Source organism: Panthera uncia, chromosome E1 (genome assembly GCF_023721935.1).
Source record: "Panthera uncia isolate 11264 chromosome E1, Puncia_PCG_1.0, whole genome shotgun sequence".
Lineage (NCBI taxonomy): Eukaryota > Metazoa > Chordata > Mammalia > Carnivora > Felidae > Panthera > Panthera uncia.
The window spans coordinates 17599908-17624155 of NC_064814.1; the positions used below are offsets into that span (position 1 = coordinate 17599908).

Consider the following 24248-nt stretch of genomic DNA (forward strand, 5'->3'; position numbering starts at 1 on the left):
AAATAATTTCAAATACAGAAGAATTACAAATCTTTATGCAGATTTGCCAAATTTTAACATTTTGCCACCTTTGCTATTTCTCTATGTACACACACGTGCATGTGTGTATAATACATGTATGGCTTTTACATTAACTTTCCAAACTATTTGAGAGTAACTTTCAGAAATCATGTCCAAATACTCCAAATACTTCAGTGTGTATCTTCTCTTTTTTTAAGTTTATTTATTTTGAGAGCACAAGAGGGGGAGGGGCAGAGAGAGAAGGGGAGAGAATCCCAAGCAGGCTCCACACCATCAGCACAGACCCGACTTGGGACTCAGTCTCACAAACCATGAGATCATGATCTGAGCCGAGATCAAGAGTCAGTTGCTTAACCTTCTGAGACACCCACATCCCCCTTCAGTGCGTATCTTCTAATGACATTCTCTTATATGACCACATCACAGTCATCAAATTCAGGACAAATGAATTTTTTTTTTTTTTTTTTTTTTTTTTAGTAATCTCTACACCCAATGTGGGGCTCAAACTCATGGCCTAGAGATCAAGAGTCACATGCTATCCTGGCTAAGCCAGCCAGGGACCCCAGGACAACTGAACTTTGATGCTATCATTTATTATATAGTCTGTGTTCAAGTTTTGACAATTGTTCCAATATGTTCTATGTGGTATTTTACACATTTCTGAATAACACGTTTGCATTCTTTTGCCGTGTACTTTTTTTAAAAGCATCGTGAATGGTTATCAGAGCATCAGAATTAAATCTTTTTGGTTTTCTTTCTGGAATTTTTTTTTTTTTTTGTATTCTTAAAAGGGTGTTTTTAGAAATGTTGTACTGGTTTATTTTTTAATATTAATAAATTCACTACAAATTATTTACGATAAATAAATTCATCTATTGTTGAAGGCATTTTGCCAGCCTCACTCATTGTGTCGCAGCCATGGGATTCATAGACGGTTGATTCTACTCCCACCTACTCAAGCAGCATGATCCCATCCCCCTAAGTGCAAAAATGTGAAAGGAATTCACCCCGAAACCGGTCACTGCAAGGGATTCTCTTGGCTACTGTGAATGGTTTAGAGGCAGGCATGTGACCTAAATTCATTCAGTTGGGAAGCCTATGCCTTTTGTTTAATGACTGGAGGTAGGAAAGCAGGCTCTGTTCTTCTGAACTGGGGGATGTGAGGCCTAGACATCTGAATAGGACAGTTGTAGAGAAACTATGAAGGCTCTGATCAACAGCCTGCCCTACCTCTGAAGGTTGCAATTATATAACTTTGCAATTTTGTCATCCGACACACTTTCTTGGTTGTTTAAGCTGGTTATATCAGGTTTTCTTTTGCTTCAAAATACAGAGTACTATGTGCCCAAAGCTGTTCTAAATGTTTTACATATATTAATACATCTAATCTTCACAACTCTGTGTTGTAGCATTATTATTACCTGTACCATTTCACAGAAGAGAAGACTGAATCGTGAGTGGTTAAGTAGCTTGTCCTGGTTCACACAGTCAGTAAATGGCAGACGGGATTCCGACCCAGGCTGCCAGGCTCTCAACCACTATTCTCTACCCTCACCTGAAAACAACCTGAAACAGAAATACAATGTGGAATCCGAGAGAGTTGCCTTTGAAAGATACAACGTTCCCCTGGGGTAACCATAGACCTTCCCTCTTAGCTCTTCTAGTTTGGATGGAGATTCAGGAGAGAGCCTTGTCTGGCCAGGGCCAATCAGTACTTTCCACCCCCAGACACAGGAATTAGTTTGGTGATAAAGATGCAGCATAGTGCAATAAAATGTCTACGGAGGCCTTTGAGTATGAGATATCCTCTCTCTTCTACAGGACTGTTTGTGCTAATAGCATAGCTTGAAACTGCTTTCAGGGAAGCAAACCCCAGTGTGCCCCAGTCTGAATAATCAGTTTGTCAAATTGTTCTTTCAAGTAAAAACTATGTTCCACTGAAGAAGTTAGTTTAGCCTGCAACTCAAACATCACACAATTGTTTTTTCCTCAAGAGAAAACCATTGTGGGGTGCTTGGCTGGCTTAGTTCCTAGAGCCGGCAACTCTTGACCTCGGGGGTTGTGAGTTCGAGCCCCAGCTGAGGTTGGAGATTGCTTACAAATGAAATGTTTAAAAAAAAAAAAAAAGTACAGGGGCACCTGGGTGGCTCAGTCGGTTAAGTGTCCAACGTCAGCTCAGGTCATGAGTTAGCGCCCTGCGTTGGGCTCTGTGCTGACAGCTCAGAGCCTGGAGCCTGTTTCAGATTCTGTGTCTCCCTCTCTCTCTCTGCCCCTCCCCTGTTCGTGCTCTCTCTCCCAAAAACAAACATTAAAAAAACATTTTTTAGGGGCGCCTGGGTGGCTCAGTCGGTTGAGCGTCCGACTTCGGCTCAGGTCACGATCTCGCAGCCCGTGAGTTCGAGCCCCGTGTCGGGCTCTGAGCTGATGGCTCAGAGCCTGGAGCCTGCTTCCGATTCTGTCTCCCTCTCTCTCTGCCCCTCCCCCGTTCATGCTTTGTCTCTCTCTGTCTCAAAAATAAATAAACATTAAAAAAAAAAAAACATTTTTTAAAATAAAAAAAGTGCAAAAACAAAGAGTCAACCATTGTATTTTGGTATGTGGTAGAAATGATTTATGCATATTTTGTCACACAAAATATTAAAAAGGTGTGCACTCAAGTGTGGGGATTTAATACCATTGACAATTCTTACAATCATCAAGGATATTCTTAAGTGAAGCTGGCTACCTCCACCCCCACCTTTGCCAGGGCACAAACATGAAGGATGACTATTACTACTCTGGTTCCACTGCCGCGGTTCACTGAGATGTGAGTTTTACCCACTATCATTTCTGCACCACCAATGCTAAATGATGAGTGAATTGTTATTTACTAAATAGCGTCCTAGTTTTCATTAAAAGCATTTCCTGAACGACTCAGGGTCCACAGGCAATAAAAGTGACATACTGACACACAGACACATAAAATTTGAAAGATACATACCAATACGTTAACAGCGGTAAGCTCCAAATGATAGAATCATAGTCAATTTCAGTCTTCTTCTTTTGGTTGACGCATACTTTATACAAGTTTACAACTAACAGGCGTTAGGTGTCTAAGGAGAAAACGAAATTGTGTATTTTTAAAAACCACGAATGCAGCATCTTTTACATGCAACACGCATGGACATACTGGGCGTGGAAACAAAGTCTCTAAGTCTTTATCCAAGACCTGGGATGGGATAAAAACAAAATCCATATTATTTTTGTATTGACGCACGTTGTTAAATCCATTTTCCCTTTAATCCGGAGGGAAAGAAGAGACAAGGGAGGAAAATGGATGTAAATGAGTAAGGGAGAAGGGCAGATTTGGGGGAGGAAAAAAAAAACCTGTTCACTCTGGAATCCCCCAACAGTCCCCAGCACATAATAGTTTATCACAATGCTGTATGTAGAATAACTGCAGGAAAGAAAGGGGAGGAGGAGCTATAAGGGACGGGAAGGTGGCGGGTGTGTAGGTGAGGAAGGACCTCAGGCTCTGCGACAGGCGGCACTAGGCGGTCCCAGGGAACTTTGTAAAATGCAGACGCCCGGGCCCAGCCAGGGAATCAGAACGGAGGGAGGACAGGCATTGGAATTTCGTTTAAAGTTCCCCAAGAGCGCGGAATGCGCAGCCAGGACAGACGACCTTCCGAGAAGAACCGTACAGGTAGGAGGCCGCCCGGAGCTGCCCGCGTGCCGGCCACGCAGCCCCGGGGGCTATGGGGCAGGCAAGGCCACGCGCAGGCGCACGGGGCCGCGGGCGACGGGCCGGGCTCAGCGCAGGGGGGCGCAGGCGCACGGGGCCGCCGCTGGGGGCGGCTCCCAAATCGTACGGCGCCCGTCTCGAGGCCGCGGAGCTCGGGGCGGGGCGCGATGATGGCATCGCGTAAGGAGACGGTGTGAGAACCCGGATCCTGTGGTGACCCAGTGGCCTAATGGATAAGGCATCAGCCTCCGGAGCTGGGGATTGTGGGTTCGAGTCCCATCTGGGTCGCACGAAGATTAGTTTTGGTGGAGAGAAAGGCGGTGATGGGCACTGACGGCAGTGAAGTAGATTTTGAATTGTGGTCACTTCACGTCTCTACAGCGATCTCCGAAACAACTGAATTTACAAGTTAGGAGATGTATGTCCGCGCTTTAAAAATAGCGCAGTTGGGACCTTGCGAATGAAGGGTGAGATGGGGGCCAAGAGAGGAGCGTTTAACTTCTGTTTAGATTATAATGGCTTCTTATTAAAAGAAAAAAATCATTAGCACGAACTAGATACATGGCATTACCTCTTTTTGTCCACCGTTTCAAGCGTAGCATGGACAGCCACACATCCAAAACCTCCCCATCCTAATCCAGAAGGGTAGTGTGAGTAAATCCAACTGTGCTGGCTCCAAACGGATTTATTTTCAATACTAAGGAGAATTTATTGAGAAGCAACAGTGCTGTTGCAACGGACAAATATAATAAACATTTTACGGTTTCTATCCTGAAGCGTTATGAACAACAAATTGTAGTTAGGACCTATGTTTTTGGGGTATGTGTAGGGTGTGTGTGTGTGTGTGTGTGTGTGTGTTTGGTTTGCAAATTAATGTAGCAAAAGAAATACACAGTTTAATCTTTTCAGACCGGTTCAGTTGACCAGCTTGAAAATTTTAAACTCTTCTTGCAAAAACGTGTACAAGAGGAATATCCCTGAGTTAATTCCTACTCTTTAAAAACAACTAAATACTAAATGTGATGTGCCATCCTGGATTTCAACCTGAAACAGGAAAAGGATGTTAGTGGGAAAAACAGTAATGCACCAATGTTGATTTCTTCATTATGTCAAATGTACATGGTAATATAAGACGTTAACATTAGAGGAAACTGGGTGAACAGTATACGCGAGCCCGCTGTTCTACCTTTGCAACTTCCGTGTAAATCTGACATTATTCCAAAGTTAAAATTTTATTAAGAGCTCAACAAACGATGGAGAAATGTAACTGATATCTTTACCCCCTTTTTAAGATTAGGAATGTAGTGGTGAAGTTTTAAACCAGAACTCATTGATAAAGATCAGATAAATTTCAGCATCTGGGGACATTGGACAGTGACAATGCCTCCCGGGTTCCCAAAGGCAAGATGGCTCTCCTAACAGAATACCCATCCCCAAGGACTGGACAGGACAAACTCCTCACTGGTTCTCTGCCCTTCTGACTTTTGACTGGCCTGCTTAGGCTTCCAGAATGCTCACCTGACTCTCCCACGCCATTCCTCTCCTTCAACCTCCTTCTCAGCCTAGCTCCTTCTCTAAGGTAAATGTTTTGTGGCTCACTCACCACGGTTCATTTAGCTAAAGTTAGCAAACATTGAGTGGCTACTGAAACCCCCAGACTCAGGTCACTTAATGCAGATTCCACACTTCCCTCTCCCCTCACTGCTGTCATCTCCTCCGTTTCTTCCCTTTCCCGTGTCAGATGCAGACTTGTCCTCCTCCAGTCACAGCCCAATCCCTTTCTGACCTTGCGCTGAACCCATCCGCTCCCTCCTTAGGAAACGTGTCTGGCACTCAGTGGACCCTCAAAAGGTAGTAGCCCATTAACATCCCTCTTGCTTATGCCTTTAGCTTGCCCCATTACTGGCTCTTTCCTCTGAGCCCAGAAACACTCTCCAGTTTCTCCATTCCTTAAAAGCTCACCCTTGGTCCTGGGTATCTTGCATGAGTCCTGGGGTGCTCCCTCTGTGCAGCCTGGGGGCTTCGTTGGCAGTCCCCACGTGCCCAGTGTCCCCTTTTACCCCACCTGCCATGCTCTCCTCACTCTCCTGCTGATGGGCAAACTCCTTGAAGGTGACCTCAGTAATAAACATTTATTATTTTTTTATTTTTAATGTTTATTTATTTTTGAGAGAGAGAGAGAGAGAGAGGCAAAGAGAGAGGGAGACACAATCTGAAGCAGGCTCTAGGTTCTGAGCTATCAGCACAGAGCCCAGTGTGGGGCTCAAACCCGCCAACCATGAGATCATGGCCTGAGCTGAAGTTGGATGCTTAACCAACTGAATCATCCAGGCACCTCTCGAAGGTGACCTTTTAATCGGCAAATTTAAGAAACACCTTTCCTGGGGTGCCCGGGTGGCCCAGTCGGTTACACGTCCAACTCTAGATTTCAGCTTAAATCCTGATCTCGTGGTTCCTGAGATCAAGCCCCTCCTAGGGCTCTGCACTGACCACATGGAGCCTGCATGGGAGTCTCTCTCTGCCTCTCCCCCACCTACCCTCTCTCTCAATAAATAAACTTAAAATTAAAAAAAAAAAACACCTTTCCAATTCTTATCTTCCTTAACTTTACCCCCAAGTTTGAAGTTCTTGACCAATCCTTCCTTTTTTTTTTAAATATGATTCTTTTTTTCTTTATAAGTAAGCTATGTGCCCAACGTGGGGCTTGAATTCACGACCTTGGCATGTTCTACCAACTGAGCCAACCAGGAGCCCTGACCAGTCCTTCCTTCTGGAAACACATTCTTTCCCCAGACTTCCAGGAAATCCCATTTCCTCAGTTTTCCAAACAACTTCTCAGACTCCTTTGCCAGTTCCCTCTAGGTGCCAACAATGGAAACCAACCAGCTCAACCCAAGCCAAGCAAATGATAATTCTTGGGAAAGACATGGGGGAAGAGAGGTGCTCGCTAAATAGCGGGGCAAAGCTGGACCACCCCGCTTGGGGACCGGCAAGAATCAAAGACACACGAACGGCCCCCCAAAAAAGTAAGAAGCTGAAAGCACAGCGACTCTCAGAGCCAGAAACACCGGGTCAGGAGGCCGCCACTGCTGTCATCATTGACACTTGTCATTTGGCTAGAGCTGTAATAAGTCTCATCCTACGGCCACCTGCTCCAGAATCCAGGTTCCGGCCAAGTGCTTGGGGCCCAGCTCGGGGCATGGATCTTCCTCCTGTCGGAGGAATTACCACAGGGGAATTACCCTCCCACCAAGTCATCCGTTAAGGCAAAGAGGTAACTCCTTACAAGGAAAAAGAGGCATGGGTGTTGGCTAGCCATTGAAGCACCTCTACCTTTCCTCAGCATGAAATTTGTACATTTCGATTTTAGTAATCCATATTAATTGGTCTATCACTACTGTTGATGTTAGGTGACATAGACCAGGATTTTTTTTTTTTTTTTCTTTTCTCATTGAACTTTGTCTTAATGGGTTTCAAAATTCTGAGACAGATTTTTGGGCAAGTCCTTTCCATTAAAAATTGCTGATTTTAAAAACTAGTAACTTGGGGCATCTGGGTGGCTCAGTCCGTTAAGTACCCAACCCTTGATTTCGGCTCAGGTCATGATCTCACGGTTCGTGAGTTTAAGCCCTGCGTCACTCTACGCTGACAGTGTGGAACCTGCACAGGGTTCTCTCTCCCCATCTCTGCCTGTCTGATTCTCTCTCTCTCTCTCTCTCAAAAATAAATAGGGACACCTGAGTGGCTCAGTCGGTTGAATGTCTGACTTCAGCTCAGGTCATGATCTGCAGTTTGTGAGTTCAAGCCCCATGTGGGGCTCTGTGCTGACAGTCCAGGGCTTGGAGCCTGCTTCGGATTCTATGGCTCCCTCTCTCTCTCTCTGCCCCTCCCCTGCTCGAGCTCTGTCTCTTTCTCTCTCTCAAAAGTAAATGAACATTTAAAAAAAGAAAAAAATTGCCACTTGTTGAGTTAAAAATCATAAATAAATAAATAAATAAACACTAAAAAAATCCCTAGTAACTTAAAACTGCCACACACACACACACACACACACACACACACACACGGTCCACACCTTTCCTTCTGAAGGTTTTCTGATGCATCATTATCTGCAACTAGTCTTTTGCTATGACACGGAAATGGACAATTGAGACAAAGAGTTCTGAGAACACTCTTCCACTGCTGATTAAGATTGGGGTGGCAGGTATTGGGGATAATATCTACTTAGCCTTCTGAGCCCTCCGGGCAGACTTGAGACCTTGCCAGCTGCCTTCCTGTCCGCTGCTTTGATGACACTCACAGCAACCGTTTGTCTCCCGTCACGGACAGCAAAACGACCTGGACAGGGATAGTCACAGAAGCTCTCAACACACACGGGCTTGCCAAGAGCCGTATCAGTGACGGCAGCATCCCCAGATTTCCAGAATTTGCGGCCACCTTCCAGTTTTTTCCAAGAAAGACAATCCACCTTCTCCTTCAGCTGGGCAAAGGTACAAGCAACGTGCACCGGGTGCCTATGCACACAGGTGAACCCGGATGGTTCCGGATAATCACCTGAGCCATGAAGCCACGCTGCTTCCACTGGTGGATCATTTTTGCTGTTGCCAGCCACTTTGCCGTGATGGACATCTTTGGCAGACACATTTTTGAGAGAGACAGAGCACGAGCAGGGGACGGGCAGAGAGAGAGGGAGACACAGAATCGGAAGCAGGCTCCAGGCTCTGAGCTGTCAGCACAGACCCCGACGCGGGACTCGAACTCACTAACCGCGAGATCATGACCCGAGCCCAAAGTCAGACGCTTAACCGACTGAGCCACCCAGGCGCCCCTGGCAGACACGTTCTTGACATTGAAGCCTACGTTGTCCCCAGGAAGAGCTTCACTCAAAGCTTCATGGTACATTTCAACAGTTTACTCTTTTCCCAGAGGTTCAGGCGATGAGGTTCCCCTGCACTGCCCTGTTATGGGGGACTTTCTACCCCCCGAACCAAGCCATGTTAGCACCTGGCTCCACCGTGCTGTCACCATTCCAACCAGAAATTGGCACAAATGCCACTGTCAGGCTTGGAGCCAATTTTCTTAATGTAGGTGTAGATTTCCTTAATGTTCTCATATCTCTTCTGGCTGTAGGGAGGGTCCTGTAGGCCCACTCTGCTAACACCACAATTAGTTGTTTTGCACCCCGTGTGTAATCCAGACGAGCATGCTCACCGGTCTGCCCATTCTTGGAGGCACCTGCTTCAAATTCACCAGCACTGGCAGCAACAATCAGGGCAGCACAGTCAGCCTGTGATAGGCCTGTGATCATGTTTTTGATAAAGTCTCTGTGCCCTGGGGCATTAGTGATGGTAACCTAATACTTGCTGTTTTCTGGTTGTTGGTTTTTTTTTTAATTTTTTTACAATCTATTTATTTATTTTGAGAGAGACAGAGACAGCATGAGCAGGAGCCAGGGAGAACGAGAGGGAGAGAAAGAGGGAATCCCAAGCAGGCTCCTCACTGTCAGCACAGACCCCGACGCGGGGCTCGAACTCACGGACCATGAGATCATGACCTGAGCCGAAGGTCAGACACTTAACTGACTGAGCCCCCCATATTAGAGCACCCCTAATACTTGCTGCTTTCAGTGGCGATACTACACTCAGCTTTCAGTTTATCCAAGACCCAGGCATAGTTGAAGGAGTCCTTTCCCATCTCAGCAGACTCCCTCTCAAATTTTTCAATGGTCCAGGAGTGATACACCTGCCCAAATCTACACGTCCGATAATGGTGATATCGATGGAAGTCTTTTCCTTTCCCGTTTTGGCTTAGATTTAGTGGTGGATTTCAGGATACCTGTTTCCTGGCAGTAAACTTATGCCCCCCCCCAAAAAAAAACCCACTAGATTGTGAATTTTTAAAGATCACAGACTCTCATTACGTTTCAGAATATAAGGTGTGTGTCCTTGACATTATACAAAGAATAATCTGGCCCCTAATACTGCCCAAATCTAAGAACTCTCCTAGAGGCTTGACAAACAGGGATGGTCTGAATATGTTACTGGTGTTACTTACGAAAAAACACTTCAGGGCTTCACCAGTTGTCCCATTTCCTATCATTTTTCCTTTGTCCCCAAACAGTCTCAGGGGCAAACTGAGGAGTTGGTCAAAGGTGTTTCCAAATAGGCATCTGGGGGTGCTCAGAGTAAGCTTGGTAGGAAGCTGCCCTTGCTGAGGCCCTTGTTGAGTCTAGTGCCTGGTTGTGCAGCCCCAGCATCACCATGGGAGGCAGGCTGGCATGCGAGGCAACAATGGCAGAACCCAAAAAAGCTGGAATTTGTTGTGTAGTATATAAGCGGGGATGTTTGTACCCACTAGCATTATATTACTGTGGGCCCGGTTATTTAGAGAAATCTATGTTCCCCATGGAAAAGATATATTATACCTAGAATCTACAATAGCATCCTTAATAAATAGAAGAATATGGCAAAATTCAGATATTTGAACTTTTTGCATAAAATTCTTCCTTTCCTTTTAATTGAGTTAGACAAATACCAGCCTTTTGCCAGGATCATGACTTTTTTTTTTTTTTAACATTTATTTATTATTTTTGAGACAGAGAAAGACAGAGCATGAACGGGGGAGGGTCAGAGAGAGAGGGAGACACAGAATCTGAAACAGGCTCCAGGCTCTGAGCAGTCAGCACAGAGCCCGACACGGGGCTCGAACTCACGGACCATGAGATCGTGACCTGAGCCGAAGTTGGACGCTTAACCGACTGAGCCACCCAGGCGCCCCTGGATCATGACTTTTTGATCTCTACCCCCAATGTGGGGCTCAAACTCATGACCCTGAGATCAAGAGTCGCATGCTCCACCAACTGAGCCAGCCAGGCGTCCTGATTTATTTTAAATTATAGGCTGTTCTATTTGTGGGTTAAAAACATAATTGCTACCAACATATAACATACAAAGAGAAAAGTCATGTATGACTGTAAGTATGCAGTTCAACCATGTTCACAAACTGAGCACACTTGTATAACCAGCACCCAGATCAAGAAAGGGGATATTACTCACTGCAGAAGCCCCCCCTTGACCTCTTCCAATCACTACCTCCTCCAGGGTGACCAGTAGCCTTATTTCTAACAGCCTTGGTTAGTTGTGCCTCTTTTTGTACTGGATCACTTTGGAATTTAAAAATTTTTAAGATTTTATTAAGCACAGCTGTTTGTTAGTATTGTACCAGTCTGAATTTTCAAAATTCACTTAGGAATGTCAGAACAAGGGCCAGAGTTCATATTAAAATGCAATCCAGTAATATAAATATTCAGAATTATCATACTTTGAAATTTACCAGATTCCCGTATTAAAACTACAGTAAAGTTAACATTTTTCTCTACTCTTCTCAGAAGCCCCACATAAGCAACAAGAGGAAGGAGAAGAAGAACCACATGCAACATCATCGGTGAAACTAGGAGGAGACATCTGAAACCCCTCAAGTAAAAGGAGAAAGGGCTACCAAAAGCAGGGAGGAACTAACAGATTACAGGGTGCTCATGGCCGCAGATGTTAGGAAAGGCCAGCAGAGGGCGCTTCTCCAAAGGGAGGGTCACAACCCGAGAAGCAAAACAATAATCCCTTGTTTGCAATGACAAGACTGGGGTGTGTGGACAGCGACTCGTCCTCACGGGGACAGATCCATGTTCTGGGTATGGGTTTGCCTTCCCTGCCTGCCGTGTGTCCGCTCGCACCACCATTCCTGGACTTACGCATTGCCAGGACCCACTAGTCCAGGAACCAAGGAGAGATGGGAGTGGTCCCTCCTATTATGACCCCTAAATACTGGCTGAAGAACTGTTTGCTTTCCTGGCCAGTAATCTGGGACTCAGTGGGTCTAGAGGTCCTAGTGCCCAAGGGGGAAATGTTCAGACCAAGAAACATCGTCACTGGTCCGTTCATTTGGAAGCTGAGACTGCCCCTTGGCCATTAAGGATTCCTCACGCTGCTGAATCATACACAGACAAAGGGGTCACTGTTACGGACTGAATGTTTATGTTACCCCAAAATCTATATGTTGAAGCTCTAACCCACAATGTTATGGTATTAGGAGGAGGGCCTTTGGGAAGTAATTTGATTTAGATGAGGTCATAAGGATGGAGACTCTTTCTCTCTCTCCTCAAAAAATAAACATTAAAAAATTTTTTTAATTAAAAATAATCATCATTATTAACAATAGATGTTCTTTTTTATTTCATTGTAACATTAGACAAGGAAGTCCTCAAATTAAGAAAGGACACTTTTCTCAATTTTATTATCATTAATTTAAAGGGTTATTTATTGGGGCACTTGGCCGGCTTAGTCGGTTAGGTATCAGACTTCGGCTCAGGTCATGATCTCACAGTTTGTGAGTTCGAGCCCTGGGTTGGGCTCTGTGCTGACAGCTCAGAGCCTGGAGCCTACTTTGGATTCTGTGTCTCCCTCTCTCTCTGCCCCTCCCCTGCTCACACACTGTCTCCCTCTGTCTCTCAAAAATAAATAAACATTTAAAAGAATTTAAAAAAATAAAATAAAAGATTATTTCTTGAGGGGAACCTGGGTGGCTCAGTCAGTTAAACAATTGATTCTTGATCTCAGTCAGTTCAGGTCTTGATCTCAGGGTCATGAGTTCAAGGCCTGCATTGGGCTCCATGCTGGGCATGGGGCCTACTTTTTAAAAAGATTATTTATTGAACTACAAGTATATGTTTATATTGGGAGTTCCAAAAATTTGGAATCAGAATTTTTTTAAACCTTCAAAATTATTTTTTTATTTATTTTTACCATAGTAGTTGGTATAGTCATGATAGGAGAAAGCATCCAAGAGAATGGTAGAAACCCCAAGTTGAGCATAATGATTACGTCTAGGAAGGAAAGGAAATTGGACTAGGAAGGATATAAGGGGCTTCAACTGTGTATTAGTTGCCTACTGCTGCAAAAATAAATTCTTACCCCCAAATTTAGCAGCTTATAATAATAAACACTATTAATCACACTTTCTGTGGCCCTGGAATCTGGAAGTGGTTTTGCTGGGTGATTCTGCTCAGGTCTCTCAAAGACTTCAGTCAAGTTGTAGGTTGTGGCTGCAGTCTCATCTGAAGACTCAACTGGGACAGGGTCTGCTTTCAAGCTCACTTACTGGCTGTTAGCAGGCCTGAGTTTCTAACTGGCTATTGGCCAAAGCTGTCAGTTCCTTATCCCATGAGCCTGTCAAAGACTGCCTGAGTGCCCTCCCAACGTAGCAGTGGCTTTCCCCAGAGTAAATGATCTAAAAGAAGGAGAGAATGCACACCCAAGATAAGCGTTCAGACTTTTCGTAACTTAATCTTGGTGGTGTATATTATCACTTCTTCCAAATGCTGTTGGTGGCTCGGGCCAGTCCTGCTACAATGTGAGAGGGACTGCTCGGGGTGTGAATACCAGGAGGTGGGTATCACTGGGGGCCAGCTATCTTGGAGACTGACTACCACCAACTATATTTATAATTTTTTAGTGTTTATTTATTTTTGATAGAGGGAGAGAGAGACAGTGTGACTGGGGGAGGGGCAGAGAGAGAGAGGGAGACAGAGGATCCAAAGTGGGCTCTGTGCTGACAGGAGAGAGCCCAATGCAGGTCTTGAACCCATGAACTCTGAGATCATGACCTCGGTTGAAGTCGGACGCTGAACTGACTGAGCCACCCAGGCGCCCCTATTTATAATTTTTAAAAATCAAATGTTTACTCTGAAATTATGATACCTAAATTGTATTAACTAACCAGTAGTTTCTTCTTTACTTAGATCTCGCTTTGGACATTAAAATTCTTGGAATAATGGAAAAGGAGAGTAATTTTTTAATGCTAAGAAAATATGAAGCCAGTATGGAAAAAATTGTTATGATTTGACAACATTGGGTCATGTATATGTGAATATTCACTGTATTATTCTCAATAACTTTCTAAATGCTTGTAATATTTCAATATCAATATTTCAATAACAATAAAAAATATCTTCCCTAGGGGCACCTGGGTGGCTCAGTCAAGCTTCCGATTTCTGCTCAGGTCACGATCTTGCAGTTTGGGGGTTCGAGCCCTGTGTCAGGCTCTGTGCTGCCCGCTCCGAGCCTGGAGCCTGCTTCGGATTCTGGGTCTCCCTCTCTCCCTGACCCCAAACCCCTGCTCATGCTCTGTCTGTCTCTGTCTCAAAAGCAAATAAACATTAAAATATATCTAGATCTTCCCTTAAAAACGTGCAGGGGAAGAGCATGCCTCAAATAATGAAGACAGAACTCTGAAGACAATTTTAAGAAACAGTTACGCATCCTCAGAAAAGTATGACAAGACATACATGATCCTTGTAATCAGGAAATTACAAGAAGGCAGTAGACTGAGATGAAAGAACAATAGGATGGACCAAAAAAGAAGCCAACTGAGAATTCTCTGGCCTTAAAATCCATATTGGAAGGAGCCAAAGGCAGAGTAGATACTACTGAACATGAAATCGGTGACATGACGTGCAGATTCAAGCAAGTCTCCTAGAACAGAAAGGAAAAAGATAAAGAGATAAAAATGATGATAGAGAAGACAAAATTAATTAATCAATCAATTTATTTGTTTATTTTTAAGTAATCTCTACACCCACTGTGGGGCTTGAACTTACAACCCTGAAATTAAGAGTCACAGGCGCTATCAACTGACTCAGCCAGGTGCCCCGAGAGGATAAAATATGCAGAAGACATAATCAGAAGATCACTAGTAAGGGGCGCCTGGCTGTCAGCGGAAGAGCATGTGCGCTCTGTTGTGGGGTTGTGCCCAAGTTGGGCACAGAGCTTACAAAGAAGATCAATATTAAAATACTAACAAGAGAGTAGGAATATTTGACAGATTCTTAAGGTGAAAATGGTGTAGGTGTACAGATAAAAACAGCTCAATGCACCTGAAGCAAAATCAAGTTTTTAGCCGCTTGAAAGAGAAACATTTGAAGTGTTCTTCAGAAATGGTGAATATCTTTAAAAAAAATTTTTTTTTACTTTTTAAAAATTTTTCAGAGAGAGAGAGAGAGAGAGAGAGGCAGAGCGCGAGCAGGGGAGGGGTACAGAGAGAGGGAGACGAATCTGAAACAGGCTCCAGGCTCTGAGCTGTCAGCACAGAGCTGGACACGGGGCTCAAACTCATGAGCTGTGAGATCATGACCTGAACCGGAGCCGGATGCTTAACCGACTGAGCCACCCAGGTGCCCCTGGACATGGTGAATATCAGTAGAACAAAAAGGAGGACTATGATCAATGGTATTCATCAAGGTTTTGAAAGTTCTCATTAATGCAATAAAAAAGTTACATACAATTTGAGAAGAGGAGGCGAAATATTTTTTATAGATTACATGGTTTCTTTGGGAAAACCCAAGGGAATCAGTTGAGACTAGTTTGGAATATTTTTGGCTATACACAAATTGGGATATACAAAATATAGGGGTATACAAATTGTAGCTTTTCTATACATCTACCAAAACTAGTTAGAAAATACAAAAGACAGGGGTGCCTGGGTGGCTCAGTCAGTTAAGCGTCTGACTTTGGCTCAGGTCATGATCTCACAGTTCATGGGTTCAAGCCCTGAGTCGGGCTCTGTGCCGACAGCTCAGAGCCTGGAGCCTGCTCTGGGTTCTGTCTCCCTTTCTCCCTGCCCCTCCCCCACTCACACTCTTTCTGTCCCTCAAAAATAAATAAACATTAAAAAAATATATAGAAGACAAAAAGATCTTTTCCGTATTACATCAAAAATACAAAATATCCAGGAAATAAATTTAACAAGGTATGTTTAGAGCTCAGAAGAAGAAAAGGATAATATTCTAACAGAGGGAAAAAAGGCTCAAATATAGAGATATGCCATTTTCATGGACAAAAGGCAATATAGGACAGTTGTCCTATACTTCCTTTACAAATGAATCTATCCATTTAAAGCAAATTCAGAAAAAATCCAACAAAATTTTAAAAATTTAGCAGAGTACAATTTGGAAAACAAAACACAGTGATAGACAATTTTTGAAAAGAAAACCATGTTATAATATCACAATATCATAATATTATAACAATGTCCTGATGTGGGCATATAGGCATGAGAGTAGATAGAGGGAGTAACAGAACAGAGTAGAAAATCTAGAAGTAGACTCAAATTTATTAGATGTTAATACTCTCTATGTTAAAGGTGACATCTCAGATTTAGGAAAGGATGGATTTATTTGCCAATTGAGTGAGACAACTTTCTAGTTATTTTAGAAAAAAATAAATTAGATTCTTACCTCATACTACATATCCAAATAAATTCCAGATGCAATCAAGATTTAACTATAAGCACTAGAAAAAAACATACATATATATATATATATTTTTTTTTTTTTCCTAAGTCTAAGTATGATACAAAAGACACTAGGGACATCGTTAAACAAAAGACCGATGTATTTTACCGTACAAAATTTAAAAGTTTGATGGCAAAAAAATTGCTAACAGGTTAGAAATCACGAAAATTCTGTGAAGAAATATTTGCAATATATATATAATGGACAAAGGGTTAAAATTCTTGGGCTAGAAATAGCTCTTAAAAATCATAAAAGAAATCCTAATAAATAGGCAAATAATAAGAACAGGCACTTAATCAAAGAAGAAATCCAAATGGCCCATAAATCCATGAAAAGATATACAATATCACCAGCACTCAAAGGAATACAAATTAAAACAAAAAGAAACCTTTTTATTTGTTTTTTTATTTTTAAAGGTGTTACTTTTAAGTAATCTCTATACGCAACACGGGGTCAAACTCACAACCCCGAGACCAAGAGTCACATGCCATACCAACCGAGCCAGCCAGGGGCCCCAGAAAGAAGCCCTTTAAAAAACAACTCTTTAAAACAGCAAGGATATCAAATAATGGTGATTTGATGTCCCAATGAGGAGAAATAGGCATTATTACCTACCTACCCTGATTGTCGGTCAGCGTAAACTGGTGCAACATTTTTGGGGGACATTTCAGCAATATGTGGCAAAAATATTGAAATCATCGTATCTTTCGACTCAGCAATACAATGCCTAGGAATTCAGTCATTAAAAATGACCATGGGGGCACCTGGCTGGCCCAGTTGGAAGAACATGTAACTTTTGATCCTGGAGTTGTGAGTTTGAGCCCCACGTTGGGTGTAGACATTCTTTAAAAATCTTTAGTGGTGCCTGGCTGGCTCAATGGGCGGAGCATGTGACTCTTGATCTCAGGGTCATGAGTTCGACCCCCCATTGGGCATGGAGCCTTCTCAAAACAAAATAAAATTGAAAATAAAAAAATCTTTTTTTTTTAAGTTTATTTATTTATTTTGAGGGGAGGAGAGACAGAGAGAGGGAAAGAGAGTCCCAAGCAGGCTCCAGGCTCAGCTCAGAGCCTGATGCAGGGCTCGATCTTATGACCATGAGGTCATGACCTGAACCAGTTATCAAGAGTCGAACACTTAACCAACTGAGTCACTCAGGTGCCCTGAAAATAAAAAAATCTTTTTTTTTTTCATGTTTGTTTATTTTTGAGAGAGAGAGAGAGAGAGACAGAGAGACAGAGCCCAAGCAGGGAAAGGGCAGAGAGAGAGGGAGACACAGAATCCGAAACAGGTTCCAGGCTCCGAGCTGTCAGCACAGAGCCCGACACGGGGCTGAAACTCACGAACTGCAAGATCATGACCTGAGCCGAAATCGGGAGTCAGACACTTAACGGGCTGAGCCACCCAGGCACCCCACCCCCAACCAGTCATTCTTGAAACCAGAGTTTATGTGGTGTCCCCAGCCACCCTAACTTGCCCTCTACATTGTCAACCACTCCTTTCTCTCTAACGGGTACAGCTTTTTAATATTGCATTTAACACTATAATTGAATGTTATTTTTCCACAAGCGCCTGTTTGCCATGTGAAGGGAGGATTTATGCCCTAATATCCCAGGACCTAGCCTAATCCCCGGGGGGAGTAAACCTATGAGTTGCCTTTGAAAATCTGACGAATCTGGGGAGACCCCGGTCTCCAACAAGATGGTCCTGAAATCAAAGAACTAGAACATGACCGTAATTTACCTAATGGAAACTAAAGCAAATATTGTATGTACTCTTTTTGAAGAATGACTATGACTGGTATTTCTGGCTTCTAAAACAGTGCCTGGAACAAAGTATTTTGATAACAACCAGTGGTCTGTAATTCGATTCCGGCACTGACCACCCAGAGTTAGTGCAGACCCCACTATTTAAAGGGCACGGTCCACAGCAAGACGGCTCCTAATTCAGACCAACTGGCTACAGATCTAGGGGCGCTCATGATCTCCCTCAGGTGCGATCGTTTTCTACAACTCGCAGAACTCAGGAAAGCACTGTACTTATGACTGCAATTTTATTATACAGGGTACAAATCAGGACCAGCTAAATGACGAGACACAGAGGGTGAGACCTGGAAGGGTCCCACATGCATAGCTTCAGTGTTCTCTTTCCACAGATTAGGGAGTGTCACCCTCCCGGCACATGGGTGTGGTCACCAACCAGGAAGCTCCAATGGATTTTCTTTGGGGTCTCATTAAACAGGCTGGGTGGAATAAATCATTGGTCATCGAACTGAACCCAATCTGTAGCCTCTCCTCCCTCCCTTGGAGGTCAGGCTGGCTCAAAATCCTGACCCTCTAATGGCAGGATTGGCCTTTCTGGTGAAAGCTGGTGACAGCTCCCATCCTGGAGCTCTCAAGGGGCCCTCCAAGAGTCACCTCATTAGGATAAACTTAGGTGTGCTCCAGGAAGCTTATGAATAACTAAGACACTTCTATCGCTTGGGAAATTCCAAGGGGTTTAGAAGCTCCACGCCAGGAACCTGGCACAAATTCTTTATTATACAACACACAGTAGACGCTCAATAAATATTTGCTAAGCGGAAAGATACACTAAACATACCTGAAATTGGCAGGGGAGAGAAAGGCAGTTAGGCTCTTAGACTCTGCCACCTGACAAGTATATGCACCTATTACGAAGACGGACACATTAGGCTACAAAAAAACCCAATACCGTTAAACATTCCAATCTTATGACAAACTCCCCCTGTTCTGGTTTCTATTACCAAGCACCCTGATGATAATTTGACTTCTCATGTGACTTGTTTATAGAAAGACAATGCTAGCCAGGCTGACATGAGAGTGCGTGTCTGCCCGAGTTGATTTGTCCTTGGAAATTAATAAAGTGGCATCCTGGCTTACACGGATCAGTCTCTTTGAGTTCTGTGTGCCCTGCACCATTCGTGTGGTTTCTGAGTCAGATGCCGCCCCAGACCCAACCCTGGACTCTGGCAAGTTCTTCCAGGCTGGTGCCACCCCAGCAGCCTCTAGGAGCCCGTGGGAGCCAGCCAGCCAGGTCTCTCTGCCTCTACATTTCAGGGTGTGGGGCTTCAGGGCATTCACAACATTCCTGCAACAGAAGAGTTTCGGGAACACCCCAAATTGGATCTGGGAGACTTGAATATAATCTCACGCAAGCAGGTATGTCTGAGATGTGGTTGTAACTGAGAAAGCTTAAGCCTAATTAATTTTATTCCACTTGACTTAAAGAAAGAACACGTGAAAGAAGGGGGATCTGAGGACACCTGTAAACTGGACTTCGAGAACACAAATTTCACAGTGTTTATCCGGTCCTGGCCAGAGGCTGGAGACTTTGACGCTGGTATACACTGGCCTTGCAGTAACTGGAGAGAGTTGCTCTTTTGGAGGAAATAGAGAACTCACCCCTCTAAAACCCGAATGAGGAAGATTAGCCCACCATGAGCTGCATTTCAGTGTTGTGCTCAACAAGAAAACTTGTGGTTAATAATTAGATCTCTGAATCCTCTTTACTGTATCCTCTCCATTGCAAATTAGTAAATGACATTCTGGTTTATACATCTTCTTTTTATGAGTTTGGTTAATAGGAGTCAGTCCTACACATCTGATGCATTGACATAAGTGAGTTTCAAGCTGAGGAAAGTTGAGGATCGGACGGCAGAAGATAGTGATCCCCTCCAACATATTGTCAGCCTGTGACTGGCCGGCCAGCTCCTCTCTAGATGAACGTATTTACCTCACTGTCTCCCTCAAACCACAATACGAGGAATTCAGGAAACTGTTCCACAGTATCCCTTTAAAAAAAAAAAAAAAGTTTATTTTTGGTGATTTCTACACCTAACATGGGGCTCAAACTCACACCTGGAAATCAAGATTTGCGTGCTCTGCTGACTGAGCCAGCCAGGTGTCCCTGTTCTACGGTATCCTTGAATCACATTCTTTTTGGATGCCTCCCATGGCTCCGTGGTCTCACAACCCTTCAAAGCAGTCTGCTTTCTAGGAGATCTTGGTTGGGATCCTGAGGATCTTTTGATCCTCAAGGACCTTGAGGATATCTTTTCTTAAATTAGAATGAAGCCTGTCACCTTACAACTTTTACCTACTGGTCCTTTCACAAAAAAATCACAGATGTTTTTGTGCCCCTCGGCTGCTCAGCCTCAGTTCCTGTGAAGGCACTTGGTGGTGGAATCAAGCCTTCTCACTCCCCTGTTGTTCTCCCAGCCTCCCAGGGTCTTTCTGGAAAACGTGATCCCCCCTGAATCTGGTCAGCCCGCGAGCACTATTATTTTTGAGACATGAGATACGGGTGCAGCAAAAGTTTGTTATTTCTTTTAGCGGCTACATCTCACTGCTGGCTCGTACGCTCCAGTTGAAATGCATTCATCTCCGTGCATTTCCCCTTCCTTTTGGATTTGAAGCCGTTGGAATGAGATACACAGTGGCAAGGTTGTAGGCTTCCCTTTGGGGAAGGTCCCCCTTTGGGGAGCGCCCCCTTTGGTGAATGCTATTTCTGTTCAGTCTGAGGAAGAGGGTCCTTAGCTCAGGACTGATATGTGGAGCTGTTCTGAGAATTCAGACCTAAGCTGTGAATGAGTATATTTTTCTTAGAGAGAGAAAGAGAGAGAGAGACCGACCTACCTTTCTCGGGGAGAGGAGCCATCGTTAGAGACCTGGGAAGGTGTTTTCCTCATTTTTATCTCCTAGCACCTGGTTGGGTAAAAGGCACTCAGCATGGGCTTGATGAATCTAGCCAAGGAGATACCAATGTCAATTGAGAGAGAAGGAAAAAAAAAAAAAAAAGAGAGAGAGAGAGAGAGAGAGAGAGAGAGAGAAAGAAAAAAAGAAAGGAAGGAAGGAAGCAAAGGAAAGGAGAAGAAAAGCTATTTTGCTTAAGGCTGTTTTTCCTTCTGGTTCTAGAATATAAAAATGGCATATATAGTAAAATAGTTTAAGCAAACCTAGGTTTGGTTCCTCTTAGAATCCCTGACACATTCCCGGATGAATTCTTCCCTGTCATCTTGAATCCCTTCCACAAGCCCAAGTTGTCTTCAGCACTAATTTGCCTATTTGTTGACTTAATCTGGCAAAAACTTCCTATCACTCATTCTCCCCCCACCCTGTCCCTTAGCCCCTCAACACCCTTATTCCCTCCACTTGCCACCCCACCCTCTCCCCACCCCCCACCCCAGTCCGCAAACCCACACGGGTTTCAGGTTTAGGATTTGATGTTGTCACTGCCCACGGACATTCGCAGGGACAACTTTGAGAGGCCATGTGCTCGTCCCCCCTTAGGAAGTGGGAGAAATCCCTGCAGCTCGGTTTTGTTCCAATGGTCTGTTCAGTGAGTGATTCCCGTTTCCCCAAAGGCTGCCCCTCATTAGCATGAACGGGGGTGGGGGTGTGGAGAAGGGGTGGGGGGAGAGAAAGAGCAAAAGCCCAGGCTCAGTTTTAGAGCCTGGGAACCGTGTCTACGAAAATGACAGCTAGAGCTTTCTGGCTCCTCTGTTTGATCGTTGGATCATCTCCCGAAGCCCCAGTGGCGGAGAGAAAAGGTAAGATCGGTGAAATGCTGAGTCCTGGGAGAGGAGCAGGGGTGGGGTGGGGGGTGGGGGGGACTGGGGAGAGGGCGCGCTGAAGGGCGGGACGAGAAAGGGGTCAGAGTTTGCAGGAGAGGGGACTCCCGGTCCGCGTTCGTGTTCGAAAGGAGCAAAATGTGTCCCCAGGATTTTGTGTGTCCTGGCAGCCTTTTCGGAAAGAAGCCAGTTCAGCTACTGAAATGATCTCGAGCGAGCCGGGCAGGCTGGAGAAAACTTTGCATGTTAAGTAGTTGCTCCATCGCAGAGGAGGGAAAGTGTCAAAAGGGGTCGCGGCGTGCCTTTCGGGCGCCGTGCGGGCCGGGCTCGCAGGACGCGGCGGGCGGCGGGCGCCCCGAGGAGCGCGGGGTCCGCCCTGCGCCCGGGCCCGGGTCCCGCGGGCGATCCGAGGCGCTGGGTGCGCCCGCCGGGGCTGAGGGCGACGGGGAGCCCAAATCGGGCATATCTCCCCTCTCACTGCAGCCCCAACGAATGGCCCAGGGATACCTGAGTCTTTAAAACACACACACACACACACACACACACACACACACACACACACACACAAGTTCATGCATGAGATGAAAAATAAGTTACTGAGGGTATGAAACAGGGGTTCTCTGCAGGGAGAGGTTTTTGTTTTGCTTTTATTTGGATGTTCTCTTCGATTCACTATCTCTGGGAAAAATAGCTTCCGCACCTCACGGGGGCAATTTACTTTGGGTTATTTTTCCACATGGAAATTGAATGACTTCAGTGGCATTTAACCCAAATATCAGACAATCTTTCCCATGACAACAGATGGTGATATCAATGGGGAAGCAGTTGTGAGGTCAACAGTTGACAGTCAGGAATTGGATATCTACCAGAACTTTATTCAGCTGTGTATGGCACAGCGTTGACCGTAATGAGTCAGAATCAACCTCTCTGCAAAACATGAACTGTAACCAGCTATTACTGCTGGGTGAAAGCTGATTTTAAAGGAGATTGTCAATTGGGCAAGATAAATCACTTTAAATGAGGTGTTGCGAGAGCTGCGAACCGGCAGACCAAGCTCTTCAATGCAAGAGGAGAGAAATGCCAAAAACCAGCCGTTGAAACAACTGAAAAAGAAAAATAAAGACCGGTTCTTGTGCCTCCTTTGGAGGGGCACTGGGACCCAGGCAAACGGGGAGGTGATATTGTGTAACCGGGCATGGAAGGTTGCCCAGCTCCCAGGCTGGCTGAAGTTTGCTCACTAACCTGTCTGCAGAGCTGGGGGAAATCATTAATAATTCTAAAAATTTGTTCTCATGCCATAATCATTTAAGATATTTTTTTGTTTGTTGGTTTTCCTCCACCAAGGGCAGGGCGGGGAGGTGGGGGGGGGGGGGCGGAATGTAAGTGATGTGTGTGTGCTTTTATACTTAACCAGGGACCTCTGCCTCCCAGCCATGCTTTAAAAATCTTTCGTAGCTGTGGTTTACTAGTATGTGGTGTCCAAGAAGCCAGATAAAAATCCACTCACAGAGACCAAGATGACAGTGTAAACACGGATGGGAAAACCAAATAGTTCTGTTGTCAGGGGCGCTCAAACAATTAGGAGAACCTGTAATATGAGACCTTTCCCCCTGGGGTTTGCTCTTGGTACTTTCTCAACAAACTGTACATAGCAAAAAGGCGGATGTTTACATATATATATATATATATATATGTATATATATATATATATATGAAACGGCAAAAAGAGTTTGTTAACCACAGCCGTCAGTTGTGTTTAGTCCTTAGAACAGATAGGTTGGTGCAATTTTGAAAGCTATAGATTTGAAAAGGTTCCCTAACAAAATGCAATGTTCCCATGTGGTGAGAACTTCTTCCTTGGTTGGCCTCGGTCTCAGAGGGCAAGACCCTCACCTCGGTCTTCCTGCGGGGCCTAGGAAACCCGTGCTCCGCTCGGACCTGAAGCTGGGGAGGCTTCCCTCCCCTCATCACAGGGGCGCCTTCGTCTCCCCCTCGCGTTCCCTGTCCTTCACTTCCAGGGCTCCCGGCCTCCCCATCGCTCCTCTCGCAGGTGCCTGCTAAGTTTCTACGGTCCCCCCTCTCCCCCCCCCCCCCCAGGGCCCTTTCTCCCCCACCCCCGCCCCCGCCATCGGCCTCGCCTCCCCTCCGCAGCCTCGTCGACTCAGCCCGCCTTCCCACCTCCCTCAACCTCCCCGGCCTCCCCACTCGGCCTCCCCAACCCTTCCCGCTGGGTCTCCCTCCCCTCTCGGCCCCTCCTCCCCTCCCTCCCGTCCCCACTCGGCCTCTCCTCCCCTTCCCACAGAGTCTCTTCTCCCCTTCCGGCCTCTCCTCCCCTGACGGCCTCCCCGGCCTCTCCTCTTTTTCCCCTACAGCCTCGCCGCCCCACAACAGGAAGCCCGACCCCGGCGGCGGCCCGAGCGCGGAGGAGACGCCGGGGCCCCGGGCGCAGCCGGTTCCCGAGGCCCCGCGGCGGCCGCGCGCAGCCGAGGCCGCTCCCCGCGCTTGGTCCGACCCGCGACGCCGGAAGCCCCCGCCGCCCGCCGAGAACCGGGCCGGCTTCCGGGAGGCCG

At 45.4% G+C, this 24248-nt stretch overlaps 1 protein-coding gene, 1 long non-coding RNA gene and 1 other non-coding gene across 3 annotated transcripts in view; 2 read left to right on the top strand and 1 right to left on the bottom strand.

Moving 5' to 3' along the window:
- Positions 1-11: 11 nt before the first annotated feature.
- Positions 12-9981, bottom strand: LOC125927369 (uncharacterized). The gene is made up of 3 exons (XR_007459315.1): positions 9800-9981; positions 3002-3113; positions 12-1587 (listed from the first exon to the last, which is right to left on the bottom strand). It is a non-coding gene; the product is annotated as an uncharacterized LOC125927369 (long non-coding RNA).
- Positions 3961-4033, top strand: TRNAR-CCG (transfer RNA arginine (anticodon CCG)). The gene has a single exon. It is a non-coding gene; the product is annotated as a tRNA-Arg (tRNA).
- An 11550-nt stretch (positions 9982-21531) lies between the features above and the next one.
- The window catches only part of CE1H17orf58 (chromosome E1 C17orf58 homolog), a 5647-nt gene continuing 2930 nt past the window's right edge, over positions 21532-24248 (top strand). Inside the window, exons 1-2 of the mRNA XM_049638188.1 lie at positions 21532-21657; positions 24051-24244. Coding sequence (XP_049494145.1) covers positions 21582-21657; positions 24051-24244 — 270 coding nt within the window. The 5' untranslated portion in view covers positions 21532-21581. The remainder of the gene's footprint in view (positions 21658-24050; positions 24245-24248) is intronic.